The sequence below is a fragment of the Ostrinia nubilalis genome, chromosome 16, assembly GCF_963855985.1.
Source record: "Ostrinia nubilalis chromosome 16, ilOstNubi1.1, whole genome shotgun sequence".
Classification (NCBI taxonomy): domain Eukaryota; kingdom Metazoa; phylum Arthropoda; class Insecta; order Lepidoptera; family Crambidae; genus Ostrinia; species Ostrinia nubilalis.
This window is the reverse complement of record NC_087103.1, coordinates 11564534-11585062: the sequence shown is the minus strand read 5'-3', so window position 1 is coordinate 11585062 and position 20529 is coordinate 11564534. Positions and strand designations below refer to the sequence as shown.

Here is a 20529-nt window from a genome sequence, read left to right as displayed (position 1 = left end):
GCCCCGGCCCGACCAGAGGACATGTCTCACTTGGGCACCGTAATTAAATAATCCGTCATTTTCGTCCTGGTGTTATGTCCAAAGGAATTTCAGTATTACCGGTGTTGAACATCGTACCATATTAGGTACTACGGTACCACTCTGAACACATGCCGATGCAGTCGCGCTACTATAGCGCGTTAGTAGCGCGTTGGCATCACTTCTGTAGTGCGTTGTAAATGCGACTAACGCTTGTTAGTAGTCACCGTGGGCGAGGGCTCTAACACCAAACGCGGCGATTGAGTATTTTTTCGGATGTTCAACGCAGCGAGAAAAGTCACGACGCGTACTAAATCAATTCGTAATTCCGATACCGCCAGGCCTCCGTCACTCGCCTATGCCGGCCGAGATAATTACCTACAGCGCGCGACAACTTCAAGTTGCAAATCAGTAAAGGCCGCCACGCGCCGTGACGCGCCTGTGAGCACACGCGTATTTCTATACACGCTCGGTGTATGTATCATCGTCGCAATCAAGGTTTATTGTTCCAACGGCACTGTTATTCTTCTTTAATGGAAAATCGTAATATTTAGGAGTAATAATTAACTGTAGTAATTTAAATAATTATAAAAAACTACACTTAAAATAATTTTGAAATACTTATGACAAAAAACTAGCAAAAAAATTATTTTAGCTAATAAAAACATTAACTTTACTTCACCGTGTCTATTTTCAGACACTACACCTTTTAAAACTGTTTGTCCAATTTCGAATTATCGCAACACTGAAGTTTATTAATAGGTACTTTAGAGATGGTACGATTATACAAACACCACTAAATTAAAGTTTACCAATCGTAAATACAATAAAAAATTAAGTTTTTATTTATTTTACTTTGCTTATACAACCCTGACGCTTGAGCTGTGAGGTAGATCAATTCTGAACACAAAAAAATTGCGCTCTTGTGAGCGTAGTAGTAAGGTGCGATTTCGAATGCACCATGTGCGTTGGATATTTTGCATTATTATTATTACCGTTAAAATGCCGGCATCTGATCCTACACAAAGGAGTGCAATTTCTGTTGCTACTATTATGTATTCTGTGATACCGCATCCAAACTCATGAACTTTCTACAGTAAATCATGTTAAACCTCAAAGTAAAGCATCCCTGTGAGACAAGCCTGTAGATGTTAATATGGTGACCAGTGGACAATACCTACTATGCAAATATCAGCCCTCCGATATTGCCCTAGTAATGTATGCGTCCGTAACAAGGGTTCGACTTCGATCGGGACACCATAGTTACCAGTGTGCTTACCATGAGTTTACGTTAGGTAGAACTGCTGGCTAGCGAGAACGTCAAAAAAATCTATGAAGATTTTATTTCTTGAAAGTGGCCGCTAGGGGCGCTTCACAATATGTCATACATTTATTGTCATTTTTTTACGCAGTCGCTAGCGAGCACACCTAACGTAAACTCACTGATCCTTCCTATTAGAATATGTATGGTCAGATAAATATTTAATACAACTGCGGGACAGAACGTGAGCTCTAAAACTAATCGAATTACAATGCCGATTCCTTTTTGGGCTCCAAAAATAGCGCACATAAATAATTATGCTAAAAACGTAGCGGCCGCCCGCGACTTCGTACGCGTGGATCCCGTTTTACCCCTTTAGGGGTGGAGTTTCGTAAAATCCTTTCTTAGCGGATGCCTACGTCATAACATCTACCTGCATGCCAAATTTCAGTCCGATCCGTCCCGTGGTTTGGGCTGTGCGTTTATAGATCACTATGTCAGTCAGTCCTTTGAGTTATTGTATATTTAGACGTAGTTCTATCTAGTAAAACTCTGAAAACGACAGGCAAATGATGTTGATGAATACATTTACCACTAAACGGAAATATCTAAATCTCCGAACCATTTAGGCCACAGTTGAAAAGGCATTTTATGAGAATTGGAAAAAGCTTTCCAATTCTACCAGAATCGGATCAAATCCAGAAATTAGCTCGCACATAATATATTCTCGATATTTTTCTTTATGTATGGTGTTGTAAAGAGTCATTGATTGCGGAACCATTTTGAAAATACTTTCTCCAATACGCATAAAGTTATTTAATGGCGTCGCTCTAATTTGCTCTTCTCGGATTTCAATTGTAATCGTTTCTCGCATTCAAAGAAGAGAGGGTGACGACTGTAGGCAAAAGAAATGAGACAAACCATTTACTATTTCTTTATTAAATGCTTTGGAAAACAAAATTACCTATATTCTTTATCATATCGATTATATAAATCTTATGTAGAGATTGTGAGACAGTCCCAATAGAAATACTTAACTATACACATACCCGTTGTTCCAACAATAACCCGTATCGCTTCCTGATACCGATTGTCATGAGGTGTACAGAACTTACATTATGTAGGTACCTTGGGCTCCAAGTGAAACAAAGTTCTTTCTAATAAAGAAAAACATAAAATTCATTTTGGTATTTTCTGTAAGTTGGCCTTGAGAACTTTTACGCCTCAACATTCGTTTTGCATTAACCTTTCGGCTTTATGGAACTCGGTCACTATTTTAGTAAGTACAGCAGCGCCGTGGCATGGCTGTTACATCTTACCTATGCCCCAAGCCTTTCTTTGCGTCCTCGACACTTGGGAAACAGATCAGTTAGACTCGTTAGCAAATGGCGCAGATGGCTCGTTCAAACGTACTGCCTACGACGGAACTTACTTCCCACGAGGCTCTTTGCTGCCGTATTGTCGTGAGAGGGTTAGGTATCGATTGTCATATGTTTTTCTGCAAGTAACTTTGAAATGGTCGTAAGAACTGACATATTGTACCGTAGGCCTAGGATGCGCACCACGATTAACTTTTATCAAGGCCTTTTATCGATTTTGCACGATAAGCTCATACATTTGTCATTTAAAATCTTCGATGACATTTTATCATGATGCATATCCAAGCCCGACATTTGGATCTTAAGCAGTTTATTATAGTAAAATATAGGATTTACGAAATAACAATAAAACAAGTTTTCGACACAGACTTCCGTTTTTATTACAAATATTAATTGCACATAAGAACATTTCATACAAAAATATATTCTTAATTAAAAAGATTCCCACTAAAACAAACTAGAAAATTGCAATAGAAAATCGATATTTCCATTTTCAGAAAAAAAGATTTTTCGATGCGCTAAGCTATCTTTAAAATTATGCAGAAAATAATTTTGAAACGAAACCTAAGGTCAGATCAGATGTCAAGAAGATAACTAAAACTAGACATTTTATAAAAATAATTTTACATTCAAATCAAATCAATCATAAATAATAAATTACAATTGTTTTTAAATACATAATTTGTCAAAAATGTAGCCTAAACAGAGAGAAAATTGTGACATAGATTATGAAATAGAATTTATTAATATTATTTATTAACGATTCAACAATCTAGCTAACTATACATTTGTGATATAAAATTGGTAACATTTCTTCTTTGAATGTAATATTTATAATCATTATTTTAAAATCACTGTTGCTTGAACAATATACATCGTATTTTCTATCACATTATTATTAGTTTAAAATTATAGGTAGAGTTTACTTGTCAGGTTCTCTAACCCGGCCTTTACAGCCAAATATGAAATAAAAATAATATTTTGAGACTACGCATAATTATTTAACTAGTTAAACTAAAATTTGTGGCATAATTTCAATTAAAACGAAAACTAAAGAGCCAAAAAGCAGTAGTTGAGAGCATAGTAATAATTAATAGATAATAAAAATTTCACTAAAAATATTTAAAACTAAAATAGAACTTTTTCTACTTAAAAAAGAAACTTAAATTATGACAAGGCGTGAATTGTTTTACAATATAAAATAGTAGTGCGTTTTTTTTAAGTTTGTATACTATTGTGGTAGTTTCATGTAAAAATTGTACAGTTTATAAATCATTGTATGGTAACTTCTTCGTCCTAAAACTAAGTTATAATTATATTACAATAAAACACAGAGTTGTGACGTCGTCGGAGAGAGCCTAATCAGATCTTAACTCGATTTAGGTTGATTGCTATAACCTGTGGCAACGACTATGGCTTGGGTATTAAATTTCAGTGACTTCAACATTCCTTTTTGCTGTTACTAGTTGAAAATGGCCGATAAGATATTACACTAAATATACTATGAAAAGCTTTTCAAGTTTTGATTGATCAAGTTTTAAATATCATTTTATAAATTCTAAACTAATGAAAGTTAAGTTAAGACGTTTCTTCGAAAGATAACAAAACATGTAAGTACATATTTTACTTCAGAGAAATGAAAATGATTTCTAGAGATTATATTATTGCTTTTTAGAGACAGAAAAAATGTTTGCTTTGCTCAAAATTAAGTCATGTTCTAAGTTGTGAATATAAGAATATTTTTTTAAAGTCTATTATTTCTGAAATACATATTGTGTTATATTTCAAGTAATTTTCTGTTTAACTCCCCATAAAACAATTAATCATGTGAGATAATCAATCCCGAAGTTCTAATATCACAAAAGTCAAACTTCAATAGAGCCAGGTTTCACCGACAATCTGAACCGATACTTAACCCCCCGATGCTCGATCTAAACCGGTGTTGTCGTTAATTATAAGTTTAGGCGTGAAAACAAGTTGACGCGTTATATTCGGGTCACGTTGCTGTATCGATTCGGCCCAGATGTACAGTCATCCGAAATAATTTTTTATTGCAAATTCAACTCTATTACGACAACATAAGAAGCAGCAGTGTTTAACCAGTGCGGTTGCCTGTACTTGTGTCGTGATCGGTTAAGCGATGTATTGATAGTTGTTTAGACTAAATTTTGATTTGATGGGCCAATTAATCAATCAGATATTCGCGTGATGGGTGGTTGTTATTGTGTCATATGTCAAAGTTGTCACATTGACATTTATTTTGACGCTGAGATCATTTTTATTTTCTAATGAATTAGAGCGAGTTTGCCACTGTAACGTTACATATGCCCTCGAGTCTATAATATTAATGATCATAATAGGATTACCCCAAATGATTAGGTTTGTCGGACAACTAAATAAAGTTTAAACGAAAAAAAAATAGTGCTAGCAATTAACGATAAAAATAGAGATTAGGATAAGAAAAGATATAAAATTAATTAACGAAATAGTCTTCACGTCTAGACAAATGAATGTTAATTAATTATTTAAATTAAATTGTAATCCGTTTCCAATTTTTGGTCCAAAAATATTTTATTTCATATTTCTTTGAAATGGTAAACAATGAGCAACTCTAAAGGTGGCAAATTAAATAATTCTCGAGAACACTTAGCAAAATATTATTTCGTTTATCTGAATTATTTCGTATCAATTTATAGCTATAAAAGTTAATTATATCTAAGGGATTATATTTCTTTATTAGGTACTTACTGTTTTTGGCCAATAAAGGTTTGAACTTGAACATATTTCTTTGCTATTATTATGTTTACTAAGACAAACAATATGTCATTCTGGGAACATCGTCATTTTGGTATCAAAGTAACAAAAAATCATGAGAGAAGTTAATATTTTCTTGAACTTTACCGTGTCGCTACACTTAGGTAAAGTTTTTTTTTAAACTCAAAACTTGTCTCAATTAACTTTGACAGCAACAGAAATCATGACAGCTGTCAAAACATGTTACAGTCCGAATCAAAATTTCCATAAAAGTCAACGAATTTCCGGGATAATGTTACCCTGAAGAGCAATAATATAATCAAGATGGACGTTTGCGAGACGAATCCACTCGTTACGTCTTTTTGTTGTCGAGTTTCCTTCGTTGTTTATCGTGAACTGTCGGCCATTTATAACGAAAATCATACGTTAACCAACTAGTAACAGCGATCAGGTAAACTAAGCGTTAGAACTAAGTTTCCATATCACAATAATAACGGCAGAACTTATCCACGCCGTCGTACGAACGTTTTGTTCTACGTAAAATACGAATTTATACCTAACTATATTACATACGTACAGTTTCGTGTGTGTCGCACGTTTGACGATCGGTTTTCATACTTCCACGTAAAAAAATCGATGCAAATAGACATTGTTAGGTACGTTTAACACGGTCGATCGCGTTAACAAGTGTTTAAGGGACCATTTGAGGTTAATCATGATGATTGTTACGAACAAAATGTATCACGCGTTTTAATCTGTAATTCGAGTAAATTGTGTCACGTGTGTGACGTGTGATTAACGGGCTATTAACATTTATGTCACCAAGTCAGTGACCCATTAGCCTGTGACATAACATACTGTGTACGGTCACCAGCAAAAGCGGTAAATCGCGCGTGTATTAGGCTGCATTAACGTCGGCAAAAGACGTAAGAAAATATTATATTATCCCGCAGTGGTGACTTTTATAGGCATTGTCAACCCTTTTCGATCAGTGATCAATCAATGAACAATGGTCAGTAAGAAGACCACATCAATGAAATTACAATTCTGAATTAAACTTATGATAAATACAATTAAAAACACCTAGATGCATCACTGATTAGGTATCTTTATGATCATTACAATGTCAATTAAAATGCATGATACATTCCGCTACAAAACCGTTCGGCTAACCAAACGGTTACGTTGTCGTTGAACTACTGTAAGTAATTTTTCACAATGTCAACTTCGGTCTACTACACCTCAATCAAGAGGTATTCCTTGAAGCGCATCCATTTTCGCACCTAAACTAACGTAAAAGGTGCACTTCAAGGAAAACATCTAAAACAAGCGTTAACAACGACCGACCTATCATCGCGTTCGTTAAGTCCACTGTATCTCACTCACTCACTACGTGGAATGTTCGAGAAGCGGCTTCTGTTCGGGGCCGGGGCTTTTGGTGGGGCATGTCGTGGCGAGGAATGCCACGTCACCCTCGTCGGTGCACGCCAGCGGGGAGTAGACCACGCCGCGCGACCGGGACTTGGGCTGGCGGGGAGTTCGCATCTGGGGAGAAAAGGAGAATTAATAGGTCTTCGTGAATACAGTTAAGAATAAGAAGACTTGACTTCAGATTTTCTTCGGAAATCGTTTATCTGTTTGTAAGCTAAAATTCCACAGAATATACATAACATAGTAATTATTATGATATAAGTACGTAATAATTATTGCCACATCGGAGTTTAAATACGAATAAGAGTCTCGACTGTTCCTGAAAAAGTTGCTGGATACCATTGAATGTTGCTAGATATGACGATCCAACAGTTGCAAAAGTTGTAGTACCTATCTATAATAATTCTGTTAGATAAGTTCCAAAAAGACTACCTGATTTTTTTTCAGAGAGGGTGAAACAGGCTGGCCGTTATTTGAATTTCCTTATCTCTTGACCTAGGCCTTTTACGCTGAGACATTTTAAAAAAATCAACGAATTTTAAATAGTACCAAACCTCTAATACTAATTTAAACTCCTAAATTCAGCATTCAAGAACGATTAAGAGTTCAGATAAAACTAAATTTGCCACAAAAATCCTAAATGGACGCTATCAATACATAAATTATCCGGTTTAGTCCAGTTTAATCCGATTTATTCTCGTTTTTAAAGTTCACAGACCCCGCTAATTACGCTGCCAAACTTTAACTAAGCGCTGGAATTGGAGTGTTTTAGAATTTAGAATAACCCCGCGAATATACAGTTCCACCTCTTACACAATGTTAGTGGTTGAAGAAGGCTCTCCTTTGATTTATTTAGTTTATCTTGATTTTTTGCACTTATTTTTGCTTATTGATCCTGATCACAGACCACTTTAACGAGCATTCGATGTCGTATAAATACCGCTTATTGTAAAGAATTATTGAAGAAATCATACTTATAACACACTATTGAGTATGTAAGTTTTTATGGAATACTATGTAGTTCCATAAAACATGTAAAGTAACCCACACTTAACTTTCTTACCTCAATGAACTAAGTTAGTGATTTATAATCAGCGTTCTATTTCAATGACACGTCCAATGTTTGCCTTATCAATCTTCATCATCAGGTCAAATACACACGTCGGTCCATTGCAGGAGCATGATCCTCTCTAACAGAGGCAAATGAAAGATCGTGGAAGAATGAGGAACGTGGCCTCTCACCATAGGCCTCATAAAGAAGCTCAAAGTTGCACAGCGTGCTATGGAGGCTATGCTCGGTGTTTCTTTACGAGATCAAATCAGGAATGAGGAGATCCGTAAACGAACTAAAGTCCCCATAGCCCGACGGATTAGCAAGCTGAAGTGGCAATGGGCAGGGCACATAGTACGCAGAACTGACGGCCGATGGGGCAGCAAGGTTCTGGAGTGGAGGCCACGTACCGGAAAACGCAGCGTGAGACGTCCACCAACAAGTTGGACCGACGACCTTATAAAGGTAGCAAGATGGCGCTGGATACAGGTGGCTACCAACCGTGCGATGTCATTGGAGGAGGCCTATGTTCAGCAGTGGACGTCCTATGGCTGAAATGATGATGATGATGAAAAAGGATTTTGCGTAAACTTCTCACGCTGGCCAGACAGATTGGGGAAGTCCTAAGCTCGCATATTTTTCAGTCTACTGTATCTATTTCCATTGCACTTTAGTTGTTGTTTTTCACCAGTCTGTGGTGCCAGACGTTCGTCGCTCGGTCCGACATTACAAGCGCATTTTATATAAGTGTATCAATTTAGTTTAACGGTTTAGTATAAATGTGATGGCTTTGCTTAAATCCAAATGCTTAGTTCTAATATTTTACGAAGAAAAATGGGTGTATTATTTGCGAATGTCTGAAAAGCTTGTATTTAAAGATGGCTTAGGGTGTTATTGCTGAGAAACAAATGGTAGGTTTTGCTTTGTTATTTTGTTAGGAACAATAAAGCAGCGCTGTATTAGGCATCTGGCGACGAAAATAAAGCGAATCTTTTTATGCATTGCTTGAGGCTCAATACACTATAGTACAACTCGGTTGTGTTAACTGCGCACCTGGCAACCGTGACGTCACATCTACGCTCTGTTATGGACGGGACGAACGTGGGTAGGTGTGCGGGTAAGTGGGAGGGAGTGTCGTATTTCAGCGAGGTGCGCAGTTAGCTCTATCAGGTTGTATATCAATTGCAGCGACCTTATTCAATTGTAATAAGATCAATTTTGCAGTAATAAGTAAGGCCGATATGCTTTCATAAAATATTAAAATTGTACCTGCATTTCGAAGTTTTCTCTAACCCACCACTAGGTCTATGTCCGCCACTATAACAATGAGTAACATTTAAATTATTTCAATAAAGAAAACATTACTAAACTGAATTCCAGATTATATTTTAATTTCCCCACCAATAAAAACAAGACACAGCGAACAATATTTTGTGATTCCATAAAAAGTTGCCGCTCGACACTAAAACTGTGGAATGGCAGTTACTAGTTGTGTCTGTATTAATCTCGGAAAATTAACCCGTTGTTACGGCAACTGAACGCATTAAATATTATTAGTCGGATGGGCCGTGTTGAAGCCTGTTGGGCTAACGAGCGCGGTTGATATCAGATTTAGATTAGCGTTTGGTTACATCGTAGTTGGATGCACGCTGCATTGTATTTTAAAACCTATGCTAAACCAAAATTAGTAGGTTACTGTTCGTACTGATACTGCACAAAAAACAAATGACGATCTCATGAGTTTTTACTAAACGGCATGCGTTGCAAAAGACAGTTTGACACCATACCCCAATAATTCGAAACCACAACTTTTTTAAAAATACCCTTCATTCTGGTCTTAAAAACTTAATTACTTTTAAATTAACTGTAAATGACGATTTTTGTTCGCATTGTAATTGAAAAAAGTAGTTTAATTGAGTTGACAAAATAGTGACGTCACTTGCTTGTAGTGCCATACAAAATCTATGGGAGAGTTTCGTTTTGACAGTTTTAAAAAGTACGTCAATTGACTGGTGGTGTCAACATGTCTAATATAGGTAACTAAACCTACTACCATACTTGGACAACATCTATGGTAGGTAGGTATGCTGGTGCTGAAAAGTGCCGAAAAAACTAAGTCAGCCATCATTGTCTTTCAATGCATAGACAAAAATTATAATACTACTGGTACACAGTCAATAGCACATTAATACATTTTTAATACGAAATCGCACCTACTCGTACATTATACAATGGCATTATATGACTCAGTTTTTATTTAGCTTTGAAGCTTCGTGTTCAAAGATAGCTTTAGTAATTCTGATTTTGCCTAAGTAAAAATTATTCAAGACCCGCTTGTTCCTAGTAATATTCCATTATTACATAATGCGCATTTATCTATTGGGCGGGCCGATATTTATAGCAATAATTCCAACTAACGATACAGGGATATGAAATATCTGAGAATAACCGCAGAGGCTATCAATTTGTACGATTCGATGCTAGAGACAAGTTTGTGCATAGACGCCGCGCCGCTTGTTCCCAACGCTTGTTTTTAGTAACCCTGTTACTCGTTGGAACAAAAATTCCATCCAGTCACACCCCTACTTATTAATCTATATTTTCTTACTGTAAACTTTAGATTACTTCATTATTTAGATTTATGTATTTTGTACATTGTTTCTTTATAATGAAAGCTCTTTTATTTTAAAGATATATTTTAATGTTTGTGATCAGTACCAGTGTGACTTGTTGGGAACAAGCGGACGCCCGCAGCTTAATACGAGCCTTAAAAACAACCCTCCTTCTGGCGCAGTCGGGTAATAAGGTTGCTTTAGCGCTTTAGGTACAGTTGACAACAGATCACAGATTATACGTTATCGTTACAAAACAGAACCTACTAATGATGCTGCTTGCTGTCCTGTATGTTGTGCAGTCTGCGTCAAATAGTTCGTGACATCCAAAGTGGCCAATGAAAAGTAAAGTTGACAATGCAACTTTATTTCAATTGTAACAAAGACTTGTTGCGAACTTTTTGGCTACTTTGGGTGTCAGTCACGAACTATTTAACGCTACTGTACTTAAAATGGAATTTATGATGTGAGACACACTTGCACACTTATAAGACTGGCGATACAGACGCGGATAGATTTCAGCGTGGAAATACTTAGGGGAGGCCTTTGTTCAGCAGTGGACGTCTTTCGGCTGAAACGAACGAAAGGCAAAACGCATTTTGACATGCAATGCGTTATTGCTTTTTTTATTTGAAAAACAAATTCCAAGTCGTCAGTTATTTCAATAGTGAAATGTTGCAAAGAAATAATATGTTATTTCATAAATACGGATAAATAAAATGCGGCGTCCATTACAACACCTTGTCTGTTTCCGATACAATTAGTTCCTAAATACGCATTTTGTTACTCATTTGCGGATTCGTATTAATAACAGTTTCATTGCCACAGTAATAGTCAAATGGATGGGCCTCGATTAATGTGAACGTTTGTAAAATATCCCGATGATTGCAATTAGTTCATTCAACGCGTACGAACTGTAAAAGCGTATTTATAGGACTTACGTGAATTTACATTTCCATGTTATTTTCAATATCAATCAATTACTTTTCACTTTATTTAAGCCAATAACAAAATCCACTATCCCCCTACATATTCGTATCTAACAAGTTGTTAGTAACAACGGAACGCTAATTATTTGAATAACTATTTGAAAAACCCATATCGTCAGTGAAGTTCTAAAAGTGTGTAAGTCAAAAATGTGCATTTTACAGGAGATCGGTCGGAAAAAAGGACGCGGTCTTTATAACCGTCAAAAAAACATCTACACACTGTTAGCACTTTACTGACGATAAGCAAAACAAGACCTATTTTCACAACGGTTCTGTGCTGCCGGCATCCAGGTGCACCCTGTGACTTTCACCAGATCGTTGGTCCAGCCTGCCGAAACGTACGTTTTCCGATCCACTCAAAAACGTTTCTGCCCGATTGGCTATCAGTTCTATAAGCTATGTGCCCATCAACGTTACCTACTTAAGTTTGTCTAATGGTTCGAAGGCAATAAATACATTTTTTTTTTTTTTTTTTTAAGTTTGGCAATTTACCCGTTACTTTACTTTACTACAGATATCCTTCTATAGATATTCTGTTCATTTCAACAAAATATTATTTACATTTCAATTCAAAATAATTAGGAACGTTCTATTTTAGGACTACAAATTACAATCCACATAATTATAGACGAAGTGAGACCACAAACGTCGAAGATAATGAAGGGAACCGAACGCCTACTCATCAAAAGCAAAATTACGAATTCATTAACCTTTGAAGTTCATTAATAAAAATAATTAGTACGTAATCATTCCGCTAATAGGCCGTTTGCAAAAGGTTGAATAACTTGGTCAACTCCTGACAAACGATATTAAGTCAGTCAAAGGCCCGTAATTACAGTGGAAATTTAATTTTCAGGAATGGTCAGTCCGACGCTTTTGGAGAAACGTGGCAAATCTCAAAAGTATGAAGAAATGATTAAAATTTTATTGTAAATAATTCTCTTGTAGTGTTAATCAGACTCAGCCTAAGCGTATAATAGTAGTGGATAGCGACCAATTAGCTACAGCTCGTAGCAGTCAACTTATGAATAGAAGAAAATAATGGACATTGGAAGGTGAATACATAAGATGCAGTGTTTCGAACGACAGTGTAAATAAAGCTCGTAAAGTATAAATAAAATGCTTCTGCAGTAAATACTAGGGTCGATATTATGTGTTTTGAAGAATAAACATCCATTACTAACCCTTAAGTAACACCGTGGGGTAATTTTTTACCCCAGGCGCATAAAAATTGGCATATCTTTTTTTGTAGAGTAGCTAGTGCAATGTCGTTTTGTGTATTCTCAATCTAGAGTGTGCGCTTTAAGCTCGTAGATGCGGGATGTGAAAAAAATCATCCGTTTGGCTTGTACAGGTAGGTGGGGCAGAAATTTACCCCAGGGTGTTAGTTACGTATACTTTAATTTATCATCACCTAACATGTTATTAATAGGTTTTTACAACATTGAAACAAAATGAGTAAATATTTATATGACGATTAAGTAGCACATTGTCTCTAGAATGCAGAGAGATGATTAGAGCTTGATTTACATGATACTTTTCGAACTTTGAAGACATCCTCTCAGAACAGAGCGTTCATAAATTCTACACAGAAATAGGGCTCAAAAGTGATAACTACGTAGTAATTCAGCGTGTCTGATGTGTTTTGAAAAGGATAATTAGGAATAAAATAAATAAAAAATATTTTTAAACATTTTTTCATAATTTTATAAAAAAATAAGTTTATTTATTTTGCTTTATTATAAAGCCAGAAATTTTCGTTTTATTTCATTTTGTGTTTAAAATATGCATAAAACATCTATTTAATGTCCGATTAGTGTAAGTTTTTGGTTCCCACAATAACTTTCCAAGATTTTTCTAAAAGACCATTGTGGAGACTATTAGTTGCCAATGACAAATTATTTGTTTTTGTTATGATTGATTTAAGGTGTTTCTTTACGCTAGATAGACGTTCTTTTAAAGCAATCGTATAATTCAGTGAGTTCATTAATACATTGTAAATCACAAAATTAAATTGATTTTCAATATTTACTTAAAATTTTTCAATTTCCGTTTGGGGTATTTTTTTGCCCCAGGGTGTTCAAAGTGTAACCAAACATAAGGATGTTACTTAAGGGCTAACCATGTTTCTCCATATTATTTCAAACACATCTGTATCTGGTATTAGATCCACGATTAAATACACTCGACATCAAATAAATCACACCTCCCGCGACAAGCAGTTTCAAACGTATGCATCCCCACTTCCCACCAATATGGGCACCATTTAAAAGCCTAGTTCTAAACTTCATTTCATTAAAGGAAAGGTTTTTACCCCAAAAATGCGTCTTTAGAAGGATCCAGAGTCACTGCTTCAAAAAATAGGTAGTTGCGCATGAGCCAAATTTTATGGCTATAAAATGTTAAATTGGGATTAATCGCTATCCATCTGTTGGTCTAATTGATACCAGAGGTGAGCACAAAGTGAGGTCTTTTTTCCAGTCACATTTATGGTATTTGTTAATCATTTATTTAGAAATTATATGTGTTTTTCTTTAAGGATATTTATTGGGCTTTCAAATAACTCCAATATTGATGGGGCACCATGATTGTGTCAGAAGAAAATCTTTAAAGTTCGCGTCGCGGAAGGTGCTATTTATTTGATGTTGAGTGTAGTTTTCCTTCGTTCTTAGAAGGTTCGCTCTTTCACTTATTAAAATCTAATTCTAGAAAGTAATATCGGTCGCCTGGCAAGTTTCAATTTAGTAAATTTTTGAGTTAGTACATTATTCAGGACAAACCTCGAGTTGGTAACTTATTTTAACAAAGGGAGTGGAGAATTAGAAGTTACGGTCCAGTGGGCGAATCGAACGCTCTAACTATTAAGTTCACAACGACAAAGCTCGAGTTTCAGGGTTTTTCTCAGAGCTATTGGTAAGTTTTGTAAATAGGATTATGAGTTATTAGTTTTTCAGTGAGCAATTGAGTTTAAAAAATATATTTTTCGTAACGCTATTAGTCTTGTTCAATATACCAGACTCAGGCCCAGTTTCTGAATAAAGAATTATAGCTTGACCGTGATCAAGGATGAAGTTTATTAAGCCATATAGCCTAAAATCTCAAATCAGAAACCGGGCCTCAGCATTACTATTTAATAGTAGTGAATAGCGGCCAATAAGCCACGGCTCATAAGCCATAGCTGTCAATTTAAAAATGGAAGAAAATAAAGGACATTAGTAACTTGAATACATCCGGAAAATATGCTGGCGTGTTTTGGGAGGATACGTTTTATTTTATTGGTCCGATTGAACTATATCAAACGACTGTGGCGGCTCGTAAAGTATAATGATTGCTGTTGCGGATGGAAGGATACGGCACCATCACCATTGTTCTAATACGTTACGTAGCATGCTCTAAATTATTTTGATTTTGTCAAGGAAAACCACCCTTCCTGCACATATTCCGCAAGGAAGTGAATTCACAAGATAGCACCCCCCAAATGTACAAAACACGGCGAATATTTATACCCTTTGTCCCGTGTATGAATTATTTCCTAGGAAGCTCCCTTTCTTCCCAATTTCAAAGATTTATTATCGTTGCTGCAACAATTACAAGGGGTGCCCGTTTGCGTCCTAATCAAATATGAACTGGTTTTGCAATCACTGCCGTGTAATATAACTGTAAATGGGCTGTGTCGAATCATTACACTTTTCATTGTTTGCACAGGTTTGTGTTAAGGTATGTTCACATTCAAGTCGTGCGCAAGACAGGTAGCATAGACGCGCATTTATTTCAACACGCATTGCCTACGAACTAGAGTAAAAAGGGGAAGATCGTTTTGACGGGAAAGTAAAATAAATAGAAATAATTTGACGTAGGAGTCGCAGCCTGTGCTGCGCTCTTCCTATATGCTCTGCAGATAGGATTAGCAGAGTATTAGAATAGAATAGAATAATTGTTTATTTGCATAAAACATGGTATATAGTTGTTACAGCTAAAAATAAGTCCACATGTTTTGCTACATCAAGATTGTCTCAATAGTTGTGATGCTATTAAAATGATTTGAAATTGACAGACCTTTAAATCATCATAATTTGTATTGTCAAGTTTTAGATCTTACAAGCCGTGTGGTCTCATCACCAGAATAGACAAGAACCAGCCCCACTCTTTTCGTGATAATCGTGAAAAGCAACTAGAGACACATTATGCGAACATTAGGTTTCTCCAACTCGACGAGCTAGCGTGGGGAGTACAGTCCAAAACATCCATTTGCCAATGGTAAATTAGATAATCCTGCAATGGACTAAATGACCTAATGATGAGACCTTAAAGATCATAATCTACATCGTTCGTTCGTGTCAGCCAAAAGACGTCCACTGCTGGTCAAAGGCCTCCCCCAAGGTTTTTCACAATACACGGTCCTGCGCTGCCCGCATCCAAGCTCTTCCCGCGACCTTTACCAGATCGTCGGTCCATCTAGTAGGAGGCCTGCCCACGCTACGCGTTCCAGCCCGTGGTCGCCATAATCTACATACCTGTAGCACAAACAGCACACTAAGGAACACCATTAGCGCGGCCGCGCACACGGCGAGTGTGACGACGGTCGCGGGCGGACCGCTCGGCGACCACTCGCTGTTGGACTGTAGCGCCGACCACTCCGCGATGCGACGCTTGCCCGCGCCCGAAGAGTTTGACCTTAGAGCTCTCATAAAACAAATGTTCTACATACCTGTAGCACAAACAGCACAGTAAGGAACACCATAAGCGCGGCCGCGCACACGGCGAGCGTGACGACGGTCGCGGGCGGACCGCTCGGCGACTAATCGCTGTTGGACTGTAGCGCCGACCTCTGCGCGATGGGCTCTTACCCGACGAGTTTTTAGCCTAAAATGACTATACAATTTTCCACATACCTGTAGCACAAACAGCACAGTAAGGAACACCATAAGCGCGGCCGCGCAGACAGCGAGCGTGACGACGGTCGCGGGCGGACCGCTCGGCGACCACTCGCTGTTGGACTGTAGCGCCGACCACTGCGCGATGGGCTCTTACCCGACGAGTTTTTAGCCTAAAATGACTATACAATTTTCCACATACCTGTAGCACAAACAGCACAGTAAGGAACACCATTAGAGCGGCCGCGCACACGGCGAGTGTGACGACGGTCGCGGGCGGACCGCTCGGCGACCACTCGCTGTTGGACTGTAGCGCCGACCACTCCGCTATACGCCTCTTGCCCGCGCCCGACGAGTTTATGCAGTCGCCTTGGAATAAAACTATAGGATTAGCAACTTACTCGTAGCAATGCGAGAGACGTGTGAAATATAAAAACTTAATTTCTTTTCACAAATTATTTCGCTTATTTTCAGTTTTCAACATCGAACATTCTTGATCACAGATCACAGAAACTAAAGGGAGATGTGACAAGGGGGCGGCGCCGGTGTCGCGGCAATATGCCCAAACACAGAACACATTGCTCGTGACAGCAATGATGACAGCAGCAACGTCATAATGTAAACAGTTTACATTGCTTGCATAGTACTAAAGATTATTCGAACGTTGAGTACTGATACCGCAGTGGATAATGAACATTTTTGATTACTTTGTGTGTGTGAATTTCTAATGCGACACTGAGTTTCGAACTCAGCGCATTAGTTGGCATATCTCTATATCTCAATGTTCTTGATAGTGTTTAAGAATATTGCAAAATCGTTTATTCGTAACATAAAATAAAAGACAAATAAGCCTCTTACTGCACCTTGTTGAGAACAAGAACTTTAAGTTCAAAGGATTACAGAATATCAAAAATAGTACAATAAACCTCACCAGTAGTGTCAGGAAATGAAAAAAATCTAGAACACAAAAATCGGCGTAGAACCAGGCCTGTTCATCTCCGCGACGACGACAACAAAACACGCACGATGGCCCACCTACAGGATACTATTCGACAAGGCCTCACATACAAGCGAACATTGACTCACGCACGGTGTACTAAATACTGTGCAGTATTTAACTGCCTAAATAATAATAAAAACACAGAATGTACTTTTTTAAGTTGCCTCAAGACACTGAGATGTAAATAAGTAGTTAATATTATTCATGATATTCGTGCTAAATCATGTATTTCCTCCACCATTTTCCACAGTTTGGCCCCTCACGTCACATCATTTTACCGAAGTCAGCCCTATAGCTTCGGCGCAGTGCCGATCACTGACGTTTGTCAACTAAATGGTGCTTGACTCTTGAGACAGGCTAAATTACACCATATTATTAATGACATTGAGCATACATTTTTTTAAATACCTTCGCGAAGTAAAACTTCTGTACGTAGTACTTATTATTATTATTATTTTTTTTTTTTTTTTTTAATGGCAACCAAACCTCTCTGGGAGGTTTATTTCTGCCAATGTCGAGTGAAAATTGACATAGTTATCAATAGAACGTGGGTGTTTCAGTTCTATTGATTTTTCATTGATTCCGTGGAGTTAAGTATGCCCGTAAGCAGGTTTCAAGACGCCACCGGGTCCAAAGCGGGTTGTTCTTACGACAACCCACTCGACACTCGATGCGCGCTCAAATTCGAAGTATTTCAATGTTTTTTATAATTCATCACTTCACTGCACTTTAGAACACAAAATAACACCAAATTTGTACACTAAAGTCCATTAAATAATAAATTGAAACCATTAAAACAGATCGACCATGCTTCCCGTTCAACTACCCTCCACGGAATCCCGTACTTATTATTATTCTGTGGTAGAACTTACCAGTGTCAGGATGACAGTGACAGCAGTCGGGCGCGGGAGTGGTGCTTGCTGTATTTCCGCGCTCCGCACAGCACGGCACGCATTGGTTGTTTAGTCTGAAAAGAACATTCAGCTTCAGAAATCTATCATTACTAGCGGCCGCCCGTGACTTCGTACGCGTGGATCCCGTTTTGCCCCATCATCTATCTCACGCGGTTTAGATTTTTTCATACAAATGTTTTTTCCCGCTAACTCCCGTTCCATGGGAATTTCGGGAATTCCTTTCTTAGTGCACCTCTACGGTTCCTTCCAAATTTTAAGTACCTACGTTTAGCCGTTTAGGCTGTGCATTGATATGTCAGTCAGTCAGTCAGTCAATTTCTCCTTTTATATATTTAGATGACCATGAAGAGGAGGTTTTATTGCAGGCAAACAACCCTTTTTAATTTAATTTAAAGCAAAAGTAGAGGATTTCTCAAATAGAAATTAATAATTTCGAATGTAACACAGAATTTTGCATGTGACTTTAACATACGAACTCTACATAATGCTGAAGGTTTGGTTGACTGTACCTAAAATGTACAGCTATCATGATCACACATAAACCATTAAACGGGAATAAAAAGTTTACTACATTAACAAAATCAACTAAAAAAATAAACTCAACATATTATTTTATATGATAGCATAAAACATTCGCGAAAAGTGCGAATTTAGAAATAAACGTCCGAGCGTATTCTTGTAATGGCAAAATAAAAACGGTCGAGCCCACCCCAAGTCACTTTTGGTCTATCTGCAATGTGCCGTGGCCATTTCACTCGAATAAACATTTGCATTTACTTAGACCCGTCCGTTACTCCGTCACGCATACAAATGTAATTCGCGTTTAAAATAACAGTGCGTCATAAATAGGTAGATGGAAATATCTTGGCAAACATTTGGCGAGGGTTTTCTTAAGCCCTTTCATAGGGGCTTAGGGCCCTTGAACGTTCTCAGCGCCCTCTATGTCAGTAGGACTAGGGCACTTCAATCAGAAACGCTTTTGTACCTTAGACAGCCGAGTTGACGTGAGAAGCGGAAAAATAATCTTTTACGTTACGTTACTCGTTTCGACGGCTCTCTTGAGGAGCGTACGGTAAGACGTTTGTTCATTTTGATCTTTCGAGTGGTTTGGGCACTTTTAAAATTAATATTTGAATGTTTATTAACGTGAATATAAAAACAGTACCTACCAGTATTGTACCAGGTATTTGATGACTTTTGAATACATATCAGAGTAGCAATTGAGTATAATACGCCAAGTGTCCGGATTTCTAATGCAGTGTTTTTATTTAATTTAATTTTCTATTTGAATGACTTTAAAGGTGTTGAAAAAGACCTACCCCAATTAGGCTACGGTTACCAATTAACAAAAATACCAATTCATTTAACTGAAAAAGCAGTCTATTTCAAAAACTTAAGACTTGTTTAGTCTCTAAGAGGTCTCAAGAAAGCAGTTTAACATACCAGGGCCGCTCTACGTTTAGCAGGAAAAGTCACAATAATCAGTTCCATAGAATCCATAGTAAAGGTTAGTGTAATTACTTATCAAGATGAACTGGCCAGGGCCGGAGCTAGTTCTGCAGGAGGGGTCACAGCTCTTGCAGGTCCCGGTAGTGACGTCATAGTACTGGGACCCGAGGCACTCCATACACAAGCCTTCATCTAGCATGAAGCGAGGGCAGGACTTCTATAAAAGACAGTTATTACTCACTTGTCGAGTCTGAGAGGTCTTGAGCAAGCAGTGCAACTGAACTGGCCAGGGCCGGAGCAAGTTCTGCAGGAGGGGTCGCAACTCTTGCAGGTCCCGGTGGTGGCATCATAGTACTGGGACCCCAGGCACTCCATACATAAGCCTCCGTCTAACATGAAGCGAGGAGGGCAGGATTTGCAGTGGAGAGGGCCTGAGCCGTCACACTCGCGGCAGTAGTGGTGACAGTGCCGGCAGCCGCCGACGCTTTGGTAGAAACCTGTTGGAAATTATCGAGATTTAAAACTGCTTTTAACGCTTTATAAATGTGAGTGCTCTATATACAGGAAGAAAGACAAAAACAGTAAACGACTGTAAAATTAATATTTCTAAATAAATTCATCATTGAGGACGAAGCACACTTATCAACCCGGAAACGGATCGGAAACGGTCAGTATTCTTTGCATAAATCTTCGTATTGCAACGCGCACACATACCGTAACGTAAATGCCTCGCCTATTGCGAAAAACGATACGATGTTGATCCCTTTCCGGGTTGATAAGTGTGCTATGACCTTTAC

General features: G+C 37.7%; 1 protein-coding gene across 3 annotated transcripts in view; it reads right to left on the bottom strand.

Moving 5' to 3' along the window:
- Positions 1-3013: 3013 nt before the first annotated feature.
- Positions 3014-20529, bottom strand: part of LOC135079409 (furin-like protease 2) — a 113735-nt gene continuing 96219 nt past the window's right edge. For all 3 annotated transcript variants that reach the window (XM_063974067.1, XM_063974068.1, XM_063974069.1), the window contains exons 10-14: positions 19974-20229; positions 18242-18336; positions 16722-16738; positions 16010-16159; positions 3014-6957 (exon numbers count right to left, since the gene is read on the bottom strand). In XM_063974067.1, the coding sequence (XP_063830137.1) occupies positions 6802-6957; positions 16010-16159; positions 16722-16738; positions 18242-18336; positions 19974-20229 (674 nt within the window). In that variant the 3' untranslated portion in view covers positions 3014-6801. The remainder of the gene's footprint in view (positions 6958-16009; positions 16160-16721; positions 16739-18241; positions 18337-19973; positions 20230-20529) is intronic.